This window comes from Coregonus clupeaformis, chromosome 3 (genome assembly GCF_020615455.1).
Source record: "Coregonus clupeaformis isolate EN_2021a chromosome 3, ASM2061545v1, whole genome shotgun sequence".
NCBI classification, from domain to species: Eukaryota; Metazoa; Chordata; class Actinopteri; order Salmoniformes; family Salmonidae; genus Coregonus; species Coregonus clupeaformis.
This window is the reverse complement of record NC_059194.1, coordinates 33,110,342-33,133,207: the sequence shown is the minus strand read 5'-3', so window position 1 is coordinate 33,133,207 and position 22,866 is coordinate 33,110,342. Positions and strand designations below refer to the sequence as shown.

General features: G+C 42.1%; 1 protein-coding gene across 2 annotated transcripts in view; it reads right to left on the bottom strand.

The window, feature by feature from the left end:
• The window catches only part of fam13b (family with sequence similarity 13 member B), a 73,932-nt gene extending 51,931 nt beyond the window's left edge, over positions 1-22,001 (bottom strand). For both annotated transcript variants that reach the window (XM_045208283.1, XM_045208284.1), the window contains exons 1-6: positions 21,792-22,001; positions 10,223-10,384; positions 9,364-9,544; positions 6,437-6,649; positions 6,057-6,234; positions 5,299-5,440 (exon numbers count right to left, since the gene is read on the bottom strand). In XM_045208283.1, coding sequence (XP_045064218.1) covers positions 5,299-5,440; positions 6,057-6,234; positions 6,437-6,649; positions 9,364-9,514 — 684 coding nt within the window. In that variant the 5' untranslated portion in view covers positions 9,515-9,544; positions 10,223-10,384; positions 21,792-22,001. The remainder of the gene's footprint in view (positions 1-5,298; positions 5,441-6,056; positions 6,235-6,436; positions 6,650-9,363; positions 9,545-10,222; positions 10,385-21,791) is intronic.
• Between the last annotated feature and the right edge of the window lie 865 nt (positions 22,002-22,866).

Sequence of the window (22,866 nt, the reverse complement as noted above, 5' to 3'; positions counted from 1 at the left end):
ATTGCAGAGTTTGCATCAATCCAGCGGCCAATTGTTTTGCAAATTATCATGATATCATTCTGCCAGGCATAGGCTACTTTTAAGTTAACATTTATTTGAAAAGTCTTTCCAACTATACCAGAAGGACGTTATCAATAGCATCATCGCTAATGGCTACACAAAGTGGGGCATTCCTGTGCCGTTTCAGAAAGTTACAGGAAAATATGAATCATTTTGTTCATGTCTTATGATTAACTTTGGCAAATTCATGATTTTTCTAATAAGTTCAATACATTTAGTTGATTTCCTAATAAGTTCAAATGTTTTTATATTGTTGAATTCCGTTTTAATTTCTGGATTCCGTGATTCCGTCCACAACACAGATTTTATAGGGCCCCCACAGGTGCCATATGCCCTATCCCAGGCTAAAGTAGAGCAGCTTCATCAATTGGCCAGAGAAAGGTATCTTATGTAGAACAGGCCTGGAGGGAGACGATGGGTGATGGTAATGTCCCCATCTCAACCAGCCATTCCAGCAGCAGAATTGGGAGAAGCTGAGAGGAGAGAGGCCGGCAGGGAACCTGAGATTTATGCCTGGATTAATTACCAGGGACCCTTGTGAGCTGTCAAGTGCTCCTCCGCTACCCTGGCTCAACTCCAACTGGGTTACTGCTTCCTTTTTCAATTAGCTACCTACCTACAAGCGTTCCTCTCCTACTCCACAGCAGCACAACACTGAACCTCCTCGACCCTGCAAAGCTGCAGCAGCAGCAGCCTTCCTCAGAATAGGATGACCCTACCTTATTCAGATGAGACTGTCACTGTGCAGCAGGTTGACTTTTCCTAGGAACAACACAGCTCAGTCCCTCCCAGTTATGACTAGCCCAGTCCTGCCTCAAGGCTCTAGACTACTACTACTCCTGATGAAATGCAGTGAAACTAAAGGCAAGGAAGCACTTCCCACTCCGCCCTATGGTCTCTGGCCAGGCAGGATGGAATAAGCACTGCTGGCTGCGGTGTGAGGGTGACTTAGCCTGGCCTGGATAGTCAGTCCGTCAGGAAACCCAGACGTCCCCGGAGATGGCCGCAGGTGTCTGATCCACAGTTACATCACCATGGTTACGCAAGCACAGCGGTTACACATTTTTCTTCTTTCAGAACAGAGGGCCATTTCTGAACAGCCTTTCCCTGAGCTATTCGGTCACAATACAGAGGGAGAAAATAGTCATATGGAAGGAATTTGTGGCTTATCATTGTCAGTTTCCTGTGTAAGAGAGTGCCTGCCTTTGGAACGCAAATATAAGGCCGCCACCGAGGATTAGGTCCAGATTTGAGAGGGTGCAGCAGCACATCTACCTAACGCTGATCTGAAGACTGCTGTGTGTGTGTGTGTCAGGGAGACATGGCTGAGAGGAGCTCATGAACACCCATTATCCCACTAAATGCTGGGAACTTCTGGAGCAACAATTGATACTTTATAAAGGCAGCCAGGCAGTCATAACTCAGAAGCCATTTCTCAGGCTCAGGACCATGACTGAGAACACTTGCTACTGACACACCTCTAGGCGTCTCCATGGGGAGTAGAACATTACATTACAGTCATTTAGCAGACGCTCTTATCCAGAGCGACTTACATGAGCAATTAGGGTTAAGTGCCTTGCTTAAGGGCACATCAACAGATTTTTCACCTAGTCGGCTCGGGGATTAGAACCAGCGACCTTTCGGTTACTGGCACAACGCTCTTACCCACTAAGCTACCTGCCGCCCTAGAAGGCTATTATATAAAGGCATTCTCTCAACAGCTGTCTTTGGCTTGGGGAGGAAAAACAATCCTCAACATTTGACTGCCTTGAATAAACAACACAATTCCATAATCTCCATTTCTTAATCTCTAGTTTTTTCATGGCAGTGCCAGACTGAGAGTGGCTGGAATAATGTTAAAACCCTCTACTTCCTCATTACAGAAATACAACACAACATGTTTTCAGCTCAACAAATGAATGGCAGAAGGGAGTTACCTAATTATTACGTTAGGTAATAACAACCAAATACCATTATACCTTGACATACGGGCTCCCTACCTCCAAGCATTCAGCCTTTAACCCATGCAGCAGGGTGAGTGAGGTTGTACAGTGTATTCGGGAAGTATTCAGACCCCTTGACTTATTTTTAAATGGATTACATTCTTTTTTTTCCCCTCATCAATCTACACACAGTACCCCATAATGACAAAGCAACAACTGGTTTTTAGAAATGTTTACTAATTTATATAAAAATAAAAAACGGAAATATCACATTTACATAAGTATTCAGACCCTTTACTCAGTACTTTGTTGAAGCACCCAGTCTGAGGTCCTGAGCGCTCTGGAGCTCATCAAGGATCTCTCTGTACTTTGCTCTGTTCATCTTACCCTCGATCCTGACTTGTCTCCCAGTCCCTGCCGCTGAAAAACATCCCTACAGCATGATGCTGCCCCAACAATGCTTCACCGTAGGGATGGTGCCAGGTTTCCTCCAGACGTGACGCTTGGCATTCAGGCCAAAGAGCTCAATCTTGGTTTCATCAGACCAGAGAATCTTGTTTCTCATGGTCTGAGAGTCCTTTAGGTGCCTTTTGGCAAACTCCAAGCGGGCTGTCATGTGCCTTTAACTGAGGAGTGACTTCCGTCTGGTGGAGTGCTGCAGAGATGGTTGTCCTTCTGGAAGGTTCTCCAATCTCCACAGAGGAACTCTGGAGCTCTGTCCATCGGGTTCTTGGTCACCTCCCTGACCAAGGCCCTTCTCCCCCGATTGCTCAGTTTGGCCAGGTGGCCAGCTCTAGGAAGAGTCTTGGAGGTTCCAAACTTCTTCCATTTAAGAATGATGGAGGCCACTGTGTTCTTGGGGACCTTCAATGTTGCAGAAATTTTTTGGTACCCTTCCCCAGATCGGTGCCTCGACACAATCCTGTCTCGGGGCTCTACAGACAATTCCTTCGTGCTCGTGGGACCTTATATAGACAGGTGTGTGCCTTTCCAAAACATGTCCAATCAACTTAAATTTCAAGTTGTAGAAACATCAAGGATGATCAATGGAAACAGGATGCACCTGAGCTCAATTTCGAGTCTCATAGCAAAGGGTCTGAATACTTTTGTAAATAATTAATTTTTTATAAATTAGCAAACATTTCTATAAACCTGTTTTCAGTTTGTCATTATGGGATATTGTGTGTAGATTGATGAGGGCAAAAATTGATTTAACCCATTTCAGAATAAAATGTGGAAAAAGGGAAGGGGTCTGAATACTTTCCGAATGATCTCTTGGGTAAATAAATTAAACTAGCTCCAGTAGGCTAATCTTTGAGTGTGAACTATATTACTGTACTGTATTATATGGACTGGAATTACACACATGATAAAGCAGGGAGAAAACATGCAATTCTGTTGCAGAGTTACAAAGTTAAATGTATAGGCTAGCGAATTTGATTTTGAAATATAATAGGGCCTATTTGTATAATTAGTAGGCTGACGCATATATACCTTTCATAATTTTCCCCTTAATGTTATTGGCCTACCTCCTCTTTTTCTCCATTGTTGCTTCATTCCTTCCTCGCTTTCAACAGTTAAATGAAATCATTTTAGTTGTCCTTATTTTCATAATTTTAATGACATCCTTGAATAATATAGGACTAGAATTAGATTCAGAAGGCTTTCACTTCTCTTCACGAAGATTGAATGGTTATGGGTCTGAATAAATAACTGCTATAGCCTACCGCCATCGCATGTTCGCTCTTCTTTCAAACTACCTGTAAGTTCTATTGGCTGCTGTATTTAACATTTAGTAAACAAGAGCTTGCGTCCCTCTTCGAATAGTCTGTTGGTATCAGAAATGCTAAAAAAAATAATGTCCAGCAAGCTATTCTAGTCTAGCTTTTTCTGCATGGTACTCCATGCGCTAAGGAGTGTTTAAGGAGAGAGGCCAGCGGAGCACAGGTGCGTACTGCACAAGAGACAGAGGCTATAAGTTAGAAGCGTATTATGCATAACCCATCATTAATTAGCTAAATATAAGGCTAACACTGCATTGAATTTATTACCTGAAAGAGGTAGGCTAGGACAGCTATATATAGGGCTATATATCATTCTAGAACAGGATTATCTAGTTTGGATGCAATTTGAATGGAGTTGATGGAAAGAGACAAAAACAGAGAGTGCTCACGCACGCACGATATTCGAGTGATAGGCTGTTTTAAAACTGCAGCTGCAATAAATAAATAACATCTTTACAATTATAAAACAAGGTGACCCCCTAAAGCCAGATGGAGATGAGTAAATTAGACGCGGTTTCTGTCTGTATATTACTGTAGCATAGACTATGCTGCAGCAAATGCAGGCCTCCCTGTCACAAGAAAAAAAGTGACCATGAGATACAGTAGGTCTACATGCATTATGAACTGTGCTCCATACTGAGATGGGCTGTCTGTCCCCACCCTGAGTGTTGATTCATCATGCAGAGACCGTAGAGAAGCCAGATTTAGACATTGCATATAATTTAACAGTTCCATTTCACGCCATGCTGTTTATATAAATAATTTATTATAATTTACTGGTTTCTAGCAGTTATTTATCCTGGGAAAAGTGAGTGGTTTTGGGCGGTAAATCTCGGTAACCAGGTTCCTGCCACTCAACCTATTGTAGACATGCTGCCCCAAAAGAGGGAATGAATGTTATCAGAAATCAGTTCTTAGATCATCATCATGTTTCTCCGCGATCGCTACATTGTAACATTGGGTCAGCAGAGTGCAGCAGCAGCTTATTCGGGAGGCTAATACAGTAGCTAGCTAGATAGCCTTTGGTGGAAGCATTCAGCATTGTGTTTGCAGCACAAGGTAGCTGGTTGGTTAGCAGCATCCCATTTGTTTTATATGAAATGTGACTGGCTCAGCTAGCAAGTTTATGTTTGACAAATTTAAGCTAGCTTTCGTGCACATTGTAAATCTTCAGAAATACTGCTTGTTGAAGTATAAAACTCCTTTGCTAGATGTAAAATGGTGCGACTAAGATTTCTTCACCAACAAAAAAAACCATTGACAGATTTATTGTTTTAGCTTAGATTAATTCAGACTGTTTAGAGGCAGAAATGGGGTTCGGCAGACGATGTAACCTAGGTAATATTTTTCAAATGTTATGACAACACGTTGTGGCCAAACTACTTCTGATCTATCCCATTACTCTTTGCGAGATACAAGATTGATCAGTGCAGGCAGATTCAACGCACTCTGACGCAAGACAATGGCCCAGAATAGAACATCTCTAGAGGGGAGAATAGGAGTGTCCTTACCTGTTCGTTGATGGAGCTGTAGTCGGTGGTGGAAACGTCATCGTCCTCCGAGTCAAAGAACTCCTCCTGATTCTCCAGCAGCTCCGCCAGGATGCGGCTCACCGACTCCTGCTCCTTCAGGTCCTCCACGTCCGTGTCTAAACTAGAGTTACAGAAGATATGACCTCAGATCAGCTGTTATCATAAACACACATCTGTGTCGGAACTACAATACACAGACAAGAAACTACCTTAGATCAGCTTTTATCACTACCATCCCACCTTACAATAATAAAGTCACTCATTGCGTCATTAAGTTTGACTTTAATTTGAGTAATCTGACTCCACATCAGATGACTAAGAACTGGTTCTAGTAAGTACACAAAGATCAAATATTCATTTCAAATAATTAGACAGAACAGCTGTTCTCTCCCTTAAGTCAATAGAACACGCCTGTTTTCAGAGCATTGGCCACAAACTAACTCTAGTCTAGAAGATTCTCTTATTATTATGCAACGCAAAGCAACTCCTCACGTGGCTGCAAACATGTCTAAGCGTGATCACCTGGGTGTGTTATTTATTTAATGATATAAATGAACATGTTACCAAATATAATTTCTGTTCTATAAGCACAACCTCCTGTGAGACTGCCAGCAATGTGAGATTGCCATTATGCATGTATGTACAAGTAGAAAATTGAACGCCAAGTACACGTACTAAAGGCCTGTGGGGGTATGGGTGTATGGATAGGCGAGGTGCTGTGTTGTTGTTGGCCTTACTGGAAGATGTCCGGTCCGAAAACGGCGGCGAGGGCGCCGACGCTCCAGCTTTCCTCCTGGAGCGAGGCCACGCTGGACAGGAAGCGGCACAGGAAGCGCAGCAGGCTGTAGTTAACCTGAGGCAGCTGCTGGAGGAAGTACTTCATGTTGCGGGCGAGCTCTTCCTCGCTGCTGTAGTCTGGACAACACACAACAGGGGATTAGAGATTGATGCTGCCAAGGGGAAAGAAGTAAGAGAGTCAGATGAGTGGAAAAAGACGGCGAAGAGAGAAGGAATAATGTGCAGCGCCTGTATTGGGAGTACAGGTCAGATAGACAGAAACAGAGGAGGAGGATGAAGAGGAGGAGAATAACAATGAGGATGACTAAAATGAGCGTACCTTGGTAGAGCTGCAGGATGTGGGACTGCATGCCTGCAGGGATGATGGGCTCTGGGAGCTCCTGCAGGAAGAGACGCAGCAGGCTGACGGCAGAGGCCAGATCAGCCTCCTTCTCCAGGTCCACCTCCTCCCCAGAGTCATAGCGCTGCCGTAGCCATTCCACCCGCTCCGCGTTACCGTTGACTAGGAACAGCCCCTCCAAATCCAGACGCCCTGAGAGCAACACAGAGACACAGAGGATAGCAGTCAATCATTTGCTCTGTCTGCTCAACAGTTATAGATGAATGACTCCTCTCTGTGAGCATATCCAGGAGGACTGAATACAGCTTTTACTTTGAGTAGAATGACTGCATTAATTTCTCAAACAGATTCCACACTTATTTTGTTACATGAATAAACTTAAGTTGAAAGCCTATTTTCTCAAATGGGTCAAATTTGCCCATTTCCCAGATTTGTTCAGTTGTACTACAATTTGTGCAGCTGTACTAAGCTCAATCACAGGGCATATTAATGTAAGGGAGGAAAGAATGTTGTTTTACCCACAATAGATGCGGTAAAGAGGTCAATCGAACGTGACCAACACAATGGAATTGCCATGGAAACGCGTGGGGGAAAGGGCCATGGTGGGAAAGATCCCGAGTCTCCTCATTGCCCCCCAGCAAAATTAGCCCACATTTAGCCTATTGTTTATATGTGTATTTCACACTATGTTGAGGTAAAAATCAGAGTATAATTCTTGTATGGATGTCAACCCCAACACATGTTCATGTCATCATCACCAAATCAACTGTATTACAGTTAGAAAACGACTGACTACCACCACCTATTTCTGTATGCTAGCTATGCTAACCAGCTGATACGAACGGGAGTTAGCATTTAGCAGTCACTTCTTCTAAACCTGAAAAGGGACAACTTATATGTTGTGCAGCTAAAACAGCCAAATATATCAAAATCAGACCTAAGTAACCACATTGTGGGCCTGTTACAAAACATAAATCATGACGGATGAGGAATATCCACTTTCTTAAATCAGATTTCTTGAATGTGTGCATTCCACTGACTTCTTTACCATATCTTTCCCATTCAATGTGTGTTGGTTGGTTGTGCTAGTGGTTTCCTGTTTCCAGATGCAGCGGCCAGATAGCCTCCTAGATGTCTGTTTAATTAATTCCCACTATTGAAGCTCTGGTTTGTTCCACCACAGAGAATGAGGAGATCTGCAACTAGGTGCGCTGCCTGGTTAAGGAAAACAGTGGGTGGGCGGTAAATGTAAGGCAGAATGCACTGGAATGCGCCTTGGCCCTTCCCACCCTAACCCCACTGGCCTGGGCCCCTACTGCAGCTTACAGAGGTCTCATTAAGTCACAATTATGGCATCCCGTTCTGAGTGCAAACAGACAGATGAAAGTATTTTCAATGCCTGATTAACTTCTGGACTGCAGAATTATCATTAATTTAATATGGCTGCAGGGGAATGAAAGGAGGTGTGTGTGTGTGTGTGTGTAGTTTATTACATAACCACCCATTGTCTGCTTGATGTCACATTTAGTTGACTGGAGAGCTACCTGGAGATAAATCAAGTTGAAATGAATGAGGAAGTGAAAATCCCTGTCATTGTATTAAGAACTGAATGGATGTTTATGCCTCTGGAGTTGCATCTTTATGCCCATGTTGGATTGACTAGCTCTTTTTCCCCATGCACCCACACTTTCAGTTGAAAGGAGTCTAAAATGTTACACAACAGAGGAAGCTCATCTTTTTGATCGCAGTGCATTTAGAGTTCAGCTTATCAAAGAGAGGATCTCTCCAAACAACATATTTGGTTTATCGTGATGCAAGAAGAAGTCTTGGTTGACTGCAACTGTTCTTTTCTGATCGTCTTAAGCCACGCTCACTTGTTCGGCTAGGCCAGGGTGGGCAAACTTTGTCTCAAGGGCAACATCGGGATTTCAAATTTCTGTGTTTCTGACTTATTTGAAAATATAGGGCTATTACCATTTCTACATACTTTCTATCTTTTAGACATTCCATTGTGGCCTGGAGTTTCTTTTTTATACATGTACCAAAAACAATAATCTCCCCCAACCCAAAGACAATATGTTTATGGCCATGGGCCGTGGTTTGCACACCCCTGGGCTAGGCTACATGGAACATGAACAGATTTTTTACAAATAATAATAATGCACACTATAATTTCATCTCTCTCTCTCTCATATATATATACCGAGCGCGACACAGGAGAGCTTCATGAATGGGACCTAAAAAATACATGCTCTCTCTCTGGCAAATGATTCACATCTTTGAGCATCACATTTACCTTAGAGTACATTTTTATGTGCACATTAAATCCCATTATTCTTCCACTTTGTCTTGTTTTATGTCGTTATGGCTTGTTTTGACAACTCCCCCAGGTACTTTAGATGTAGATTTACCTGTCATAATTTCAGCTTCTTTTATGAATCCCCACTGGAGACGCCTACTTGTTTTACATCAAAGCAGAGATTATATATATATATATACACTTGTTTTACATCAAAGCAGAGATTATATATATCTCTGCTTTGATGTAAAACAAGTAGGCGTCTCCAGTGGGGATTCATAAAAGAAGCTGAAATTATGACAGGTAAATCTACATCTAAAGTACCTGGGGGAGTTGTCAAAACAAGCCATAACGACATAAAACAAGACAAAGTGGAAGAATAATGGGATTTAATGTGCACATAAAAATGTACTCTAAGGTAAATGTGATGCTCAAAGATGTGAATCATTTGCCAGAGAGAGAGCATGTATTTTTTAGGTCCCATTCATGAAGCTCTCCTGTGTCGCGCTCGGTAGATAGGCACAAACACTAAATAAGTTATTGGACAAGGTAGTGGCTCCCGTTTGTTGCCTAAGGGATACCTCTGCAGTTAGAGCGTGCCACTCACCGTGCTCCTCGATGTACTCTACGATGTGCCTGACCAGTAGGGGGACCTCCTGGCCTGGCTGGCCTCTCTGCTGCACCTCATCTAGGGGAACCCCAAAAACCCTGGCTGGTGTCAGGGAGTCGCTGGGGGAAGGAGAGAGGCTCTTCCTCATCGCTTCCACAGCCGAGCTGCTTCCGAAGGTCTGGACACCCGCCGCCGCCAAACCACACCGAGGAGAGAGAGAGGCAGATACACTGTCACAGGCTATGCTCTCCATCCGACATACATATACAAACACACACACAGGGCGGACGCCGGGGCAGGTCCCAGCATTATACAGATGAAATCTGATCGGGCCCCATCTGACCCGTCCCTCCCTGCCTGTGTAGTTATTAGGCTAGCTCGGAGCCAGTAGGTTATGTAAGTAGGGTGAGAGTCATGTGCAAGTGTGTCTGACAGCCATCAGAACAGGCATGTTTACAATGCTAACGGGAGCAGGTGCCTGGGCTTGGAGAGTTTGAGCGCTAGCTACGCTACATTTCAGTGACAGGCTTCAATGATCTGTGCCGTATTAAACAAACACACACCGACCAGGCTAGCGGACCTCTCTAAAGATAGGCTCTGCTACAGGTCAGCCGGGGCATATTAGGCTGTGAAAACAAATACTGATCCATCCAGACATCAATTACTGACTGCAGTTTTAAAATCACAGGAGTGTGTTGTAGGCTGTGTTGGAATGATTCACTCCAAATGGCTCGCCATTTGTTATGGTAAACATGTTCAGGACCAAGATATTACATTCATGTTAAACGTACACAAATGGAAATGGATTTGATTTTAGGCTGCAATTTGACCTATGTGTTGTTGTTGCTGTACTCACCGTTTAGCACTTAAAACACCCAGTAGTTCACCTTATCTTCAGCACCACTCACTAGCAGTGAATCAAATGGTCATCTATGGCTGCTTCAGGCTATGGCAAAAGATGAGCCTGTAGTTCCTCATTGACAGACCGCGAATCCTGATCAGGACTTCAGTTGCTAAGCTGCAGGGGAGAAAGGAGCCAGAGAGAGAAGACTAATAAGTGTTAGAAAGAAGCTGCTTGCTTAGGTTCAGAAACCACAAGGCCACAATGACCACTTAATTGCCATCAGCTGATCCACATTAAAAACAACTACAAAACATGCTAATTACTGCACGTAGCCTAGTTCAAATGAAATGTAGCTCCACTAACGTATGACATACTTTGGCAAAATACCAACATTTTCATCAAATATACAATACTAGTGATTGGGGGGGATATTATTTGACAATATATCGTATCGTTTTGACAATATCTCAATACCATTTTTGCGCTAGTTGGCTGTACCAAAACTCTAGTAATTCATAGCTTGTTAGCTATCTTTTTAAATAGGGATCCAATTTGTTGTTTTCAGCACTTTTATTTCCATGACTGATGAAAACTTGTTTTCTCATGGCTTTCTTGTCCCTCTGCAGAAAACAGACTACATGACCAAAAGAATGTGGACACCTGCTCGTCAAATGTCTCATTCCAAAATCATGGCATTAATATGGAGTCGGTCCCCTCTTTCCTGCTATAACAGCCTCCACTCTTCTGGGAATACTTTCCACTAATGTTGGGACATTGCTGCGGGGACTTGCTTCCATTCAGCCACAAGAGCATTAGTGAGGTTGGACACTGATGTTGGGCGATTAGGCCTGGCTCACAGCCGGCGTTCCAATTTATCCCAAAGGTGTTCGATGGGGTTGAGGTCAGGGCTCTGTGCAGGCCAGTCAAGTTCTTGAGTACAGATCTCGACAAACCATTTCCGTATGGACCTCGCTTTGTGCACAGCGACATTGTCAAGCTGAAACAGGGAAGGGCCTTCCCCAAACTGTTGCCACAAAGTTGGAAGCACAGAATTGTCTAGAATGTCATTGTATGCTGTAGTGTTAAGATTTCCCTTCACTGGAACTAAGGGGCCTAGCCCCAACCATGAAAAACAACCCCAGACCATTATTCCTCCTCTACCAAACTTTACAGTTGGCACTATGCATTTGGGCAGGTAGCATTCTCCTAGCATCTGCCAAACCCAGATTAGTCCGTCGGACTGCCAGATGGTGAAGCGTGATTCATCACTGCAGAGAACGCGTTTCCACTGCTCCAGAGTCCAATGGCGGCAAGCTTTACACCACTCCAGCCGCCGCTTGGCTTTGCACATGGTGATCTTAGGCTTGTGTGCGGCTGCTCGGCCATGGAAACCCATTTCATGAAGCTCCTGATGAACAGTTCTTGTGCTGACGTTGCTTCCACGGGCAGTTTGGAACTCGGTAGTGAGTATTGCAAAAGAGGACAGATTATATTTACACGCCATGCACTTCAGCACTCTCCGGTACCGTTCTGTGAGCTTGCGTGGCCTACCACTTCGCGGCTGAGCCGTTGATGCTCCTAAACGTTTCCACTTCACAATAACAGCACTTACAGTTGACCTGGGCAGCTCTAGCATGGCAGAAATTTGACAAACTGACTTGTTGGAAAGGTGGCATCCTATGACGGTGCCACGTTGAAAGTCACTGAGCTCTTCAGTAAGGCCTTTCTACTGCCAATCTATGGAAATTGCATGGCAGTGTGCTCTATTTTATACACCTGTCAGCAACGAATGTGGCTGAAATAGCTGAATCCACTAATTTGAAGGGGTGTCCACATACACTATACATACAAAAGTATGTTGAGCAATATGTTTGGAACTTCGAAACGTGGTATAAAATTGCAATACATATAGAATCGTGAGAATCCCAATACACATCATATCGGTCGCTAAAGATCGTGATAATATCATATTGTGAGGTCCCTGGCAATTCCCAGCCCTATACAATACATGAAGATATTCCAATTATCCCACAGAAAGTTTACAGTGTTAGCATGCTAGAGAATAGCCTAATACAGACGTTTCATCCAGAAGCTATACATAGAGACATAACGGCTATGTTAGAGTCCAGTGGTGCAAGGATTCTTCCTAATTAGGCTAGTGTAATCTAGATGGTGGAACTGGAAGCTGTGCATACTGGCCTGTCATGGCCTCCCAAACGAGTCCCCAGCTCAGGAATCATTAAGCAAAATAAAGTTGTGATAACTAACAGGCTGTCAATGCCTGTCGGCTAAGTAAGGGAGTTGCTTTCTCAAGGGAGAGAGTGGGGTATTAACATTTTAACAGACTAGGCTGTACTTATGAAGCGTCGTTAAGTGCACTGTGCAGTAATGTCTTTATAAGACCGATCTATCAGGCATAAATTAGGCTAGCTTCACACGTTTTACAAAGGTTCAAAGCAGCAGTTTTTATCTCAATATCAAATCATTTCTGGGTAACAATTAAGTACCTTACTGTGGTGAAAAAGAAACAAAAATAGCCTCTTAACAAAGGTTTGGAACTGTTATTGGTCTTATTGAAAGCACTAATTTACCACCTGGTGATGTCACCAGGAAGGCCAAAACTCCATCCCACCAAAACAGGCTGAAATTGCAGGCGGTCTTTTCAAAACAGCGCTTACACTAAAAAGGCATTATCAGCATTTTCTAAATTGCACAGAATTATCCCAACCGCATTGTGTGGAAATATAATTATTATAAAAACACAGGAAAAATCTGGTTTATGACTGCACTGGGCCTTTAAGAAGTCCCCACTCCCAGCTCAAGAGTCACACCGCTTCATGGTGTGACGGTCACTATCACCTTCCAAAGGGATGCGATTAGACTTCATGCTACTAAACTTTCCGTGTTCTGCCCCAGGCTGCACCATTCCGGTGCACACGCCCACCTAAACCAGAGGATTGTTTAAAATTCATCTCACTATGGAAATTGAATTTCCTATCATGGAGTCAGTACTTGCCACCCACCATGTTCCGCAACAAATGACCTACTTTCAATATGAAAGTGATTTCTACAAGATGACGATGAATCGCTTGCCCCTGGCCTCTTTTCGGTGGAAAACTCCAAGAAACCCTCTTGTTCTGTACATGAAACTAGTGCAGCTCCTCAATTACTTTGCATCCCTCTTGACAAAGGGCTCTTTTGTGCTCATCAGAAGCCCTTGTTCCACTGTCTTACCAGCCACTTCATTACACTGCCTTGTTGAGTCTCTCTGCGTCCCAAATTCCACACTATTCCCTATGTAGTGCACTACCTTTGACCAGGGACCATAGGGTTGTGCACTATATAGGGTGCGATTTTGGATGCACATTTTGTCACCAGCCTCTCTGAAGGCCACTCAATGTGGTCTTTTTACAACATACCATTTCCAGTACAATCTCCAATAAGCATGGTCATCTTAAATCAGATTTTTGCTTTTAAATTAGGCGAGGGTCACAGACAGACTTGATATAATAGGAAGATGGGCAAAACGCGTACAGAGCAGGGACAAAATGTTCCAAATCCCCCTTGGTTAGTTGGGGGTGTAAATTGACCCTGTACTTGGCTTTCATGGACAGAATGGGCCAGTCTATCTTAATCCCACATATCATGCGTGACAACCTTTTCACCCACAATGTCAGCCATTGTTACGGGGAGGAGAGCAGGCCAGACAGAACAGAAATATCAGGCAATGAGGTGGTGCATTGTTTCTGTCTGGTTCTGCATTTCATTTGCCAAGCCTAGCAGCAGCAGTCCTACTTGTGCTTTTTCAACAATTAAACATCACCAATGCTAATGACATTTCCGCAAATGAATGAAAAACAACAAAAAAGGCAATTTCCTAAGTCTTTCCACTTAATCTGCAGAAATCCTGGGAGTTTGAAAGGTTGTGGTCATTTGAGAAGCTCACATGACTCCATTGGGACTTGAGTTCCATTATGTTACTCTGAAATAGAAGTCTGCGAAGGACTGATTTATTCATCCCGCTCCTGCCTGCACCAACTGGCGTACTGTCCGACTCCCACCCGCTACCGCAAGAACTGGTCCTGAACCCAACCACTGTCCCGCAATATTATTTTAGGTGTATGTGAAGCAGCTCACTTTGCAGCCATTTTGCGCCCTATAAGACAATATCAAAACGTGCAACAACAAAAAAACTACCAAATGGGTTAAATTACCATTTGTTTTCCAAACAGTTTATCTTCGATTGTACTTCAATATTGCAATATGCCTGGCTGGGTCTCTCTGCTTTTCATTGACAGTCGCAACTCAATCATCTATTTGGTATTTGACACGCGCTCAGTCCAAATTGCACGCCCTTCCGACTGTAGGCCATGCGATTTAAAATCAGCTTCTTGATATGCCACACCTGTCAGGTGGATGGATTATCTTGGCAAAGGAGAAATGCTCACTAACAGGGATGTAAACAAATTTGTGCACAACATTTGAGAGAAATAAGCTTTTTGTGTGTATGGAACATTTCTGGGATGTTTTATTTCAGCTCATGAAACCAACACTTTTCTTGTTGTGTTTATATTTTTGTTCAGTATACTTTAGGGAAAGCTTAGCTTCCTCTAGCCTTATGGACACACCACCTATGTATTCCATCTTTAAATTGCTCATCGGAATTTGGTAAGAATTACGCACACTGTTGCATCTGAGTTGCATGTTCTGTTAAGATGAATTACCATAAACTAAATGTGATTTCTATCATTCTGAGAACCGTGGGTGGACACCCTAATCAGGTTATGCAACCATTGCATAAGGGTCCAGTAAATGTCTTGAATGTCCGGTAAATTTAAAATGCTGACTGTCAAATTGCTGGCGCCAAATTTTCCTAACAGAAACCCTGCAATCTAGTAAACTACAGCCTAATTTCCCTTGGAAAGATAACTGCCCCGTGCTTCTCCGCCCATGCATAGGCAGCCTACTCTATTTCATTGAGACCAGACATACTAGGCGTACTTGATCTCGCATGCCCAACTAGGAGAGGAGAGGTAGGCTACTTAACTTGAAGCAGAGAATTGTGTGTGTGTGAATACGACAAATATGTTTATTTTATTTTTTATAGAGTATGTGTTGGTGGCAGTGTGCTGAAAGCAAGTAGAGAGCTCAATGGAGACTAGGTATGCCAACTAAAAACACAAGTAATTGACTTTCACCTCGACTGACTTTCTATTGTAGGGCTGAGGCGACTGCCTCACCTAATCTCTAAAGGCGTCCGCATGCTTCCCATCCAAAAGAGTTCGGAACTGTTTGTGCGTATATTCTGACGAAATGTGGAGAAGTTTTTGTTCGTTTTGGTCTTCGGCAAAGTATTATTATTTTTTTAGGGCTGCTCGTGCCCACAAATCTTTTTTCGAAGCAACACGAAATTCAGTAGCCGAAGTCGACGCCACTTCGTCGGTCATTGGTCAACAGTAGGGATTCTTCAATGAATGGCCATTCAATGATAGACACCTCATTTTCATGCTCATTTTTTTCACTTGCGAAATACTGCACCAAACATCTTAGTTAGAGGTAAAATTGCGCGACTAGGCAAAAACGGCGTATATTCTTGAGTTAACTTCGATTAATTCTGACTATTTTGAGGAAGTGTATACTTGCTAAGGCGTCTCAAGATGGAAAAACAGTACTATTGCCACTTCTCTCTCATTTTTCAAGCAAAGGTCTTTTAAGGGAGTATGCAAGCACACTTGTTCGGTTAGGCACCAGCCGAAATTAAGCATGCGGAAGCCTTAAGTGGCACTGGCAAGTAAAGGCAACAGGAGAGGTTGACATGTTGACATTACTGAGAAACAGATTTCACAACAGGGCAGTCTGGTATTGATTGGAGGGAGGAGAGGAAAAGGATATAGGCGCACTTTGACAGAGAGACCATGTCTGCAGAGTCAACACTACCGCTGAGTTGACCCTAATGCTTGTCCCGAGGTTGAACTCATTGACCTTTACTAAATATAGAATAAAATAGGGGGTGGTAGTAGTAGGGGATAGGGGATGCTGTGCTACTCTTGCCCTTGACACAGCAGTTGCCTGAGCCTCCCATGGGACTGATTAATTAATAACTACTCTTTAGGGGATAGGAATGAGAAGGGCTTGTTATTTAACCCAGAGGCCCTCAGTAAATCAGCACCTATTCATAAGTTACAGTTTACAGCACTGATTTATTCAGGGTGCCAATTTATTGTTCTGTAGATGACATACTAAGTCAGCATATGGAACAGACAATCAGTTCTGACCTAGTGTGCCTTCTGGCTACTGCAATATCTCAGTCACAATGCCATCTTACTGTCTGAGCATGGGCAGAGCTAACCATTTATTGTGCATTTGCATACAATTTCCATCTTTGATACTGATGTCGGCTGTCTGAAGGGTTGAGGTATGGGTGTAGGCTTGAAATGCCTGCAACTTACCCGTGTTGGGCCGCTTGCCTTTGACAATGACATTCTGATTATGGATTTAGCGTCGACTTTATCACCTCTGTACCAGCGCAAAACAAAAATCCTATGCTTTGTTGCAAGGAACAGTCATTGCAGTGCATCAGCGGGTGAGAAACAGGCCTAGTTAATGCGGGTGAGTAATGGCTGCTAGTATGAGTTGATATTTGAGAACTATGAATAGGGACGATGAATAACTAAATGAATTCCTTAGCACATAACGACTTCTTATAAACCACAGCAGGTCAAGGAGAGAAATTCTTGTAAAAATGTAATATCTTCAGAGAAATTACCCTAACCTCGCCTGAGCCTACTAAAAACAGCACAATGAAAAAATGCACATCAGAATGACTTTGCAAACTGAAGCTCCCTCCTTTGTCGCTGAAAGGAAGTAACAACTGATTTATAACAAGGATAGTGCCTCACAGACGAGTCATCATGACAAAAACCTCACTGGGCAGATCAAAGAGTGGAATGTTACAATGGAGGAAGACAGGTTTGTGTTATCAATGATGTGAGGCCCATTGTTTAGCTAGCTACAGTTGAAGTCGGAAGTTACACTTAGGTTGGAATCATTAAAATTCGTTTTTCAACCACTCCACAAATTTCTTTTTAACAAACTATAGTTTTGGCAAGTCGGTTAGGACATCTACTTTGTGCATGGCAAGTAATTTTTCCAACAATTGTTTACAGACAGATTATTTCACTTATAATTAACTTTCACAATTCCAGTGGTTCAGAAATGTACATACACTAAGTTGACTGTGCGTTCAAACAGCTTGGAAAATTCCAGAAAATGATGTCATGGCTTTAGAAGCTTCTGATGATACAAATGTCTAATTCGAAAATAGTTAGCCAACTAGCTAGCTTACGGTCTTTGGGTTGCTTGAATGTTATCACGTTCAAAATGCTCAACAGCTAGCAGCAGCTTGATCCAGTCCTAGCCTCCAGAAATACACTGCAGTGGAGAAGAAGCAAAGCAAAAACTATGATAATGTTCTAGGTCTCTCTCCGACTAAATAAAATCTTAGTCAACCGAGAGTCTGTTCTTTCGACCCATCGATTGGTCAACATTTTAAAACGTGTATTTTTCCATATACAGACTATGTTTGAATAAAATCAACTATATGTAGGCTACAGAGCTTGTCTGATGCTTTAAGCACTGCTAATAAAAATTAACATACAAATTAGAGGGCGCCAGATATCAATATAAGCTAACCAGAAGAACAAAAACCTGTTCCCAACCCTCCTCCTCCCGATGCTACTGGCCTTCGCAGATTCTGCCGTTAAGTTCCTGAAGTTGCCGGTAATAGGCTACACGGTCGGTCGGCAACCTTTTCAATCTGGAGTGCCACGTTATCGTACCATTTCTACTGATCTGAGTGCCAGTTATGATTTTCATACCTTCATATCTCAAAATCAATGTCATGTGGTTAATCAAAATTATATCTAAATGAAAATGATACAAATCTAAAAGTAGCTTCTATTGCCATTGCCAATATGTAAAAATAGCCTACATAAAACCAACACATAAACAAATTTGCAGCCCGCAGGTAGAAAATATCCTGATAAAAATAAATATCCTATGAATCACATTGGCTAGGCATGGCCTGTCTGCAAGGAACTTGAAACATTGTATCAACTCTTGTATTAAACTTGGTCCAGCACAAAGCTGGTGCTAGCAAATTTGCAACATTGTATAAAATATCCTGGGCCCTCAGAGTATCCATTCCCAGTGAGCTCCAGACAGACAGATACTGCTGTAGGCTATTTTGCGAAAGGGATAAGAAGTAATCAGGTAGACCTATTTTATGACGTTTCCACCTGATCAGGGCATGACATCTTTATCTCCTTTCATACCGAGTGGTAATCGAAAGGGAGAGAGATGGAAAGATTACGTTGAGGAAACTATTGTCATTCAATGGATGTAATGTCATTCAATGGATGTAAAAACAGACTTTGTTTACTTGCTGTTTGAGGCAAAGAAAATTTTATTTGAGAAGCTACAGTGATTGTGAGTTAAGACAAATCAGAAATAGTATCAGATCTCCAAATGGGCATATTTATAGGCCTACATTCGCGCGCAGGCCAGGTAGACTAGTCCTACTTCTATATGTGCAAATCAGGTGTCTGTCCTTACTCACGATTGACAGGAGCGCTCCAAACAAAAGACAATGAATAAATTGACAACTCTTAAATGGAATGAAATAAACCAAATCTGTTACTAGCGTAGTGCGGTTTGAACGTTTAAACCTGTCTTCCGCCATAGTATCCATCTCCATCAACAGTGTTAGGATCATTCCATTTTAACCTAGGCTAACTCAAAATAGCCTAGTTTAGGAGAATCATTTGAAACAAACTGAAAAAACATCCATAATTTTCCAGATGGAGGATTTTAAACTAATTTCCTGAATTGACAAAACATTTCAATTAAATTCGCCCCTAAGAGTATCCAAGAAACATTGGGTCGGCTGCCAAAGAGGGGACTTTACTCCCAAGCCCATTTGGATGCTATCAGTCCAGAAGGCTTGCTCGGCTGTGCTTCCTACGCCCTCTGACCTTGAGTGCGCACATACAGTGGGAAACTGATCCTGTGCCTTCAACTCCACTGCTCTCTCCACTCAATCAACAGGAAAACAAACTCGCCTCAATAGCCTTTTCCAGATGGTGCCTTACCACTACATGCTCATCTTGTGCTGACAAACCACTCCCCTGCCTACAGACATTAGATAATATCAAACATTACATCAGGTTCTAACATTTCACTCATAAGGATATACAATAAACAAATTACTTATGTAATGGGTCTAGTTAACACATGACAAGATACAGGCTAGGCCTAAAGATATAGGAACACTTTCACTCAAAAACTGAGAGATTCACAAGACAGGCAAAAACAGCTATGTAGAGTGATAATTCATACTGGTGCACCAACTGCCTCAGGACTGTCCAATGTCCATCTAAGCTGCCAGGGATGGTGATGGAAATGAGAGCCTATTCCAACACCAGGAGGAGAGCTCACCAAGCAGAGAAATCCCCTGGCCTGATGGACAGCTGGTTTAGGCTGTGGTAATCTGAACAGACACGCATTCAGCAGGTTTAAAGGGCAGGACACCTCAATGCATCTGCTGCAAGCATCTGATCACACGATAGGCCCCACTGTGGGGTACAGGTCTATCTTGTGATCGGATTCTTACTGGATATAGGCATGGGCCTACCCAGGGGCTCCAAGAAGCCAAGTTATTCTAGCACCCGCCTTTTTCTGTTTAGAGAACCTCTGGGGTCAGCCCGGTTAGTTTCATTCTGCCTTTTGGACGTCCTGTCCTAGGCTCATCTGACCAGATTTGGTTATTCTTGGCCCGTTTGCATCACAAAACAATCCTCTAGCAACAACAATCTCACATGGCAGGAGGCTGTGCACTCGAGTGACTTTATTTTCCTTTCCTGCCATTCTCTCAAACTAAGAAAAAAGCTAAGAAACCATAAAAAGCTTCCCTGCAGATAAAACTCAAACTATCTGTCTGACATAGAAGTCATTGAAAAGAGGAGAAGATATTCAGTAACATAGCAGGCAGTTAAACATTCTGGTATTCATTTTAACAGACACTAAAAAAAGTTGCTCATTCATAACCAAAACCCAAAAGATTAGGCCTAAATTTAATACAGTAGTTAGTAGAATCTAAGTCAATAGCAACAGCGTGGACGTCGCCTAGTTATATCTCTCCATCATCAGAGCATCACTGCTGCTGTTGACCTTCTGATCCCTCATATATTTGCAGTATTTCACAATCTCTAGCTTGTGTTAGCTTTCCTGAGGTGGGCCATTTTCATTCAGCCTGGCATTTATTACTCCAAATAAAATGGAATTGCAGAGCAAAGGACAACAATGCATTTGATTTAAAATATGATTGTTGGATGGGGGAGACTTTTGTGTTTCTTTTGCATTGCAGACTATTCTGAGAGATCATTCCATCATATTTCAGGCATCCACCATGCAATAAATAAGCTTGGTGTTTTTCTTTAGAGACAGTGTCAGAAGTTAATCAGATGAAAAGAAAATAGCCAAATTAAAACTTAATCACACGTAAAAAATTAAAAGTGTCAACCCAGAACATGAAAAGCATAAAAATAGCATGCAACTGTGGCATCCTGTTGATGGTGACCACATAATATGCTAACAATCTAGCTAGTTAAATAACATGCATTGCTAGATGGAGAACAATCAGCACCTTTACGTGTCAATTTTCTATATATTTTTTATTCGGATAATAAACAAATCAAAAACAAGTGTGGATTGTTCTCCATTCATCCGCTCCCGATTCAGACTATACCAATACCAATTTCATGGCATGCTTGGTTCAATAGCTATTGACGAGAGAATATCCAATATAAAACTAACTTAACCTTAGCTACCAGAACTCTAAAAAGTCCGGTAAACAATAATAAAGGTATTTTTATAACTAGCTATTATTCCTGTGGATATTTTCTCGAAAATGTCGAGCAGCTGAAGGACAAACAGCACAGACAACCGTCATTCTATTCAACGTTCTGGCTTGCAAGGAAGGAACATTTACACGATTTTGTAGCTATTAGTTTCAGGCTGTTTACATACCAATGTATTGTGTACTACAGCCTGATTAATCAGACTAGCCAATTCAGTATGTAACGTTTGCTAAATTACAATAGAAAAATAAAATATTGAATAAGCATTTGTGAGAAAACGAAAATACAAGTTGTGGTCATGTCTAACGTTAGCTAATACGAACACGAAACCGAAATTAAATCCATCTCTGGCTGGAATGACGATGGAAAGCTAGCTAGCTTTCAGGTTAGCATATACTAAATGTTAGCAGGCTAAGTGGCAGAAGCTGCTTACCTTGCTAACGTTAGCTAGCATCAAATTCTTGGCAATGGGTTAAATGAAAACAATGAACATCGTTAGTAGGCGTTTTAGCAAATTCATACCCATCAGTCTGCGGATGGAACTACAGAATAATGCAATTATTTAGTCAAACAAACAGCTAAAAAAAACACCTGTACAGATAATTAGGAAATGTTACCATGCTAACAATGTTAGCTAAGCTGGCGAGCAAATATTGTGCACCTACCAGATCAAATCCAACAGGAACTGAGAGCAATGACCATAAATTCTCGTTTTGAGTTTTTAATTGACGTCTAAACGGACAACAAAATTTATCAAAATGAAACAGATATTAGCAAAACAAACAATTGAGAACATAGCTAGCTATTTGAAAACAATTCGGTTCCCGTTTGTTCAAATTCAGATGCCGTTTGGAGCTCGTTGCTATAACCTCTAAGCTCACACCCACAAGAGACGAAGCTGCCAAATTTTGTCCCCGCCTCTCCCATTGCTCGGGGTTGTATTCATTGGGCACCAAACAAAATAAAAATACTAAAACAGGGAGAGACTTTATGGAATTGTCCAATAAGAACTGCTTGTTTTCGTGTTCCGTCTATAAATGTTTTAAACGTTTTGCTACGTTGTGCTCTAATGAATAGCCCCCAGGCGCACCACAAGAAAGGCAAGTGGAAAACTTCCTCATAAATCCACATCGCATCTCACATCTCTAGAAGCAAGAATGTCAGATACAGAAGCAGCATATGATATAATAGCTAGCTACATGTTGCCATTACATATGTTGAAGAGACAGTCACAGTGCAGACAGCCTGGATGTTTCATTATAAATGTTTTAAAGGTAAAACTACATAAATTAATACAATAGTGGCTTACAAACAATCTTCCATATGAATAAATACTATCACATTGTCTACACAATTGCATCGGTTAAAAAATCATGTTGATTAAATTAAAACATATGGCTTGAAAATAATGATTAAAACATAAATGGTGGTCCTCTGTAGCTCAGCTGGTAGAGCACGGCGCTTGTAACGCCAAGGTAGTGGGTTCGATCCCCGGGACCACCCATACACAAAAAAAAATGTATGCACGCATGACTGTAAGTCGCTTTGGATAAAAGCGTCTGCTAAATGGCATATTATAATTATATTATTATTATATAAATGGCATGAAAATGTAGGCTACTGCTCACTTCCTTTGGGCTAAACGATTTGACATTTCAGACTGTTCCAACCTGAAAATCATGGATAAATTGATTCGAAATTATTTAAAATGTTCAAACAAAGATTACTTTATCAGATGCG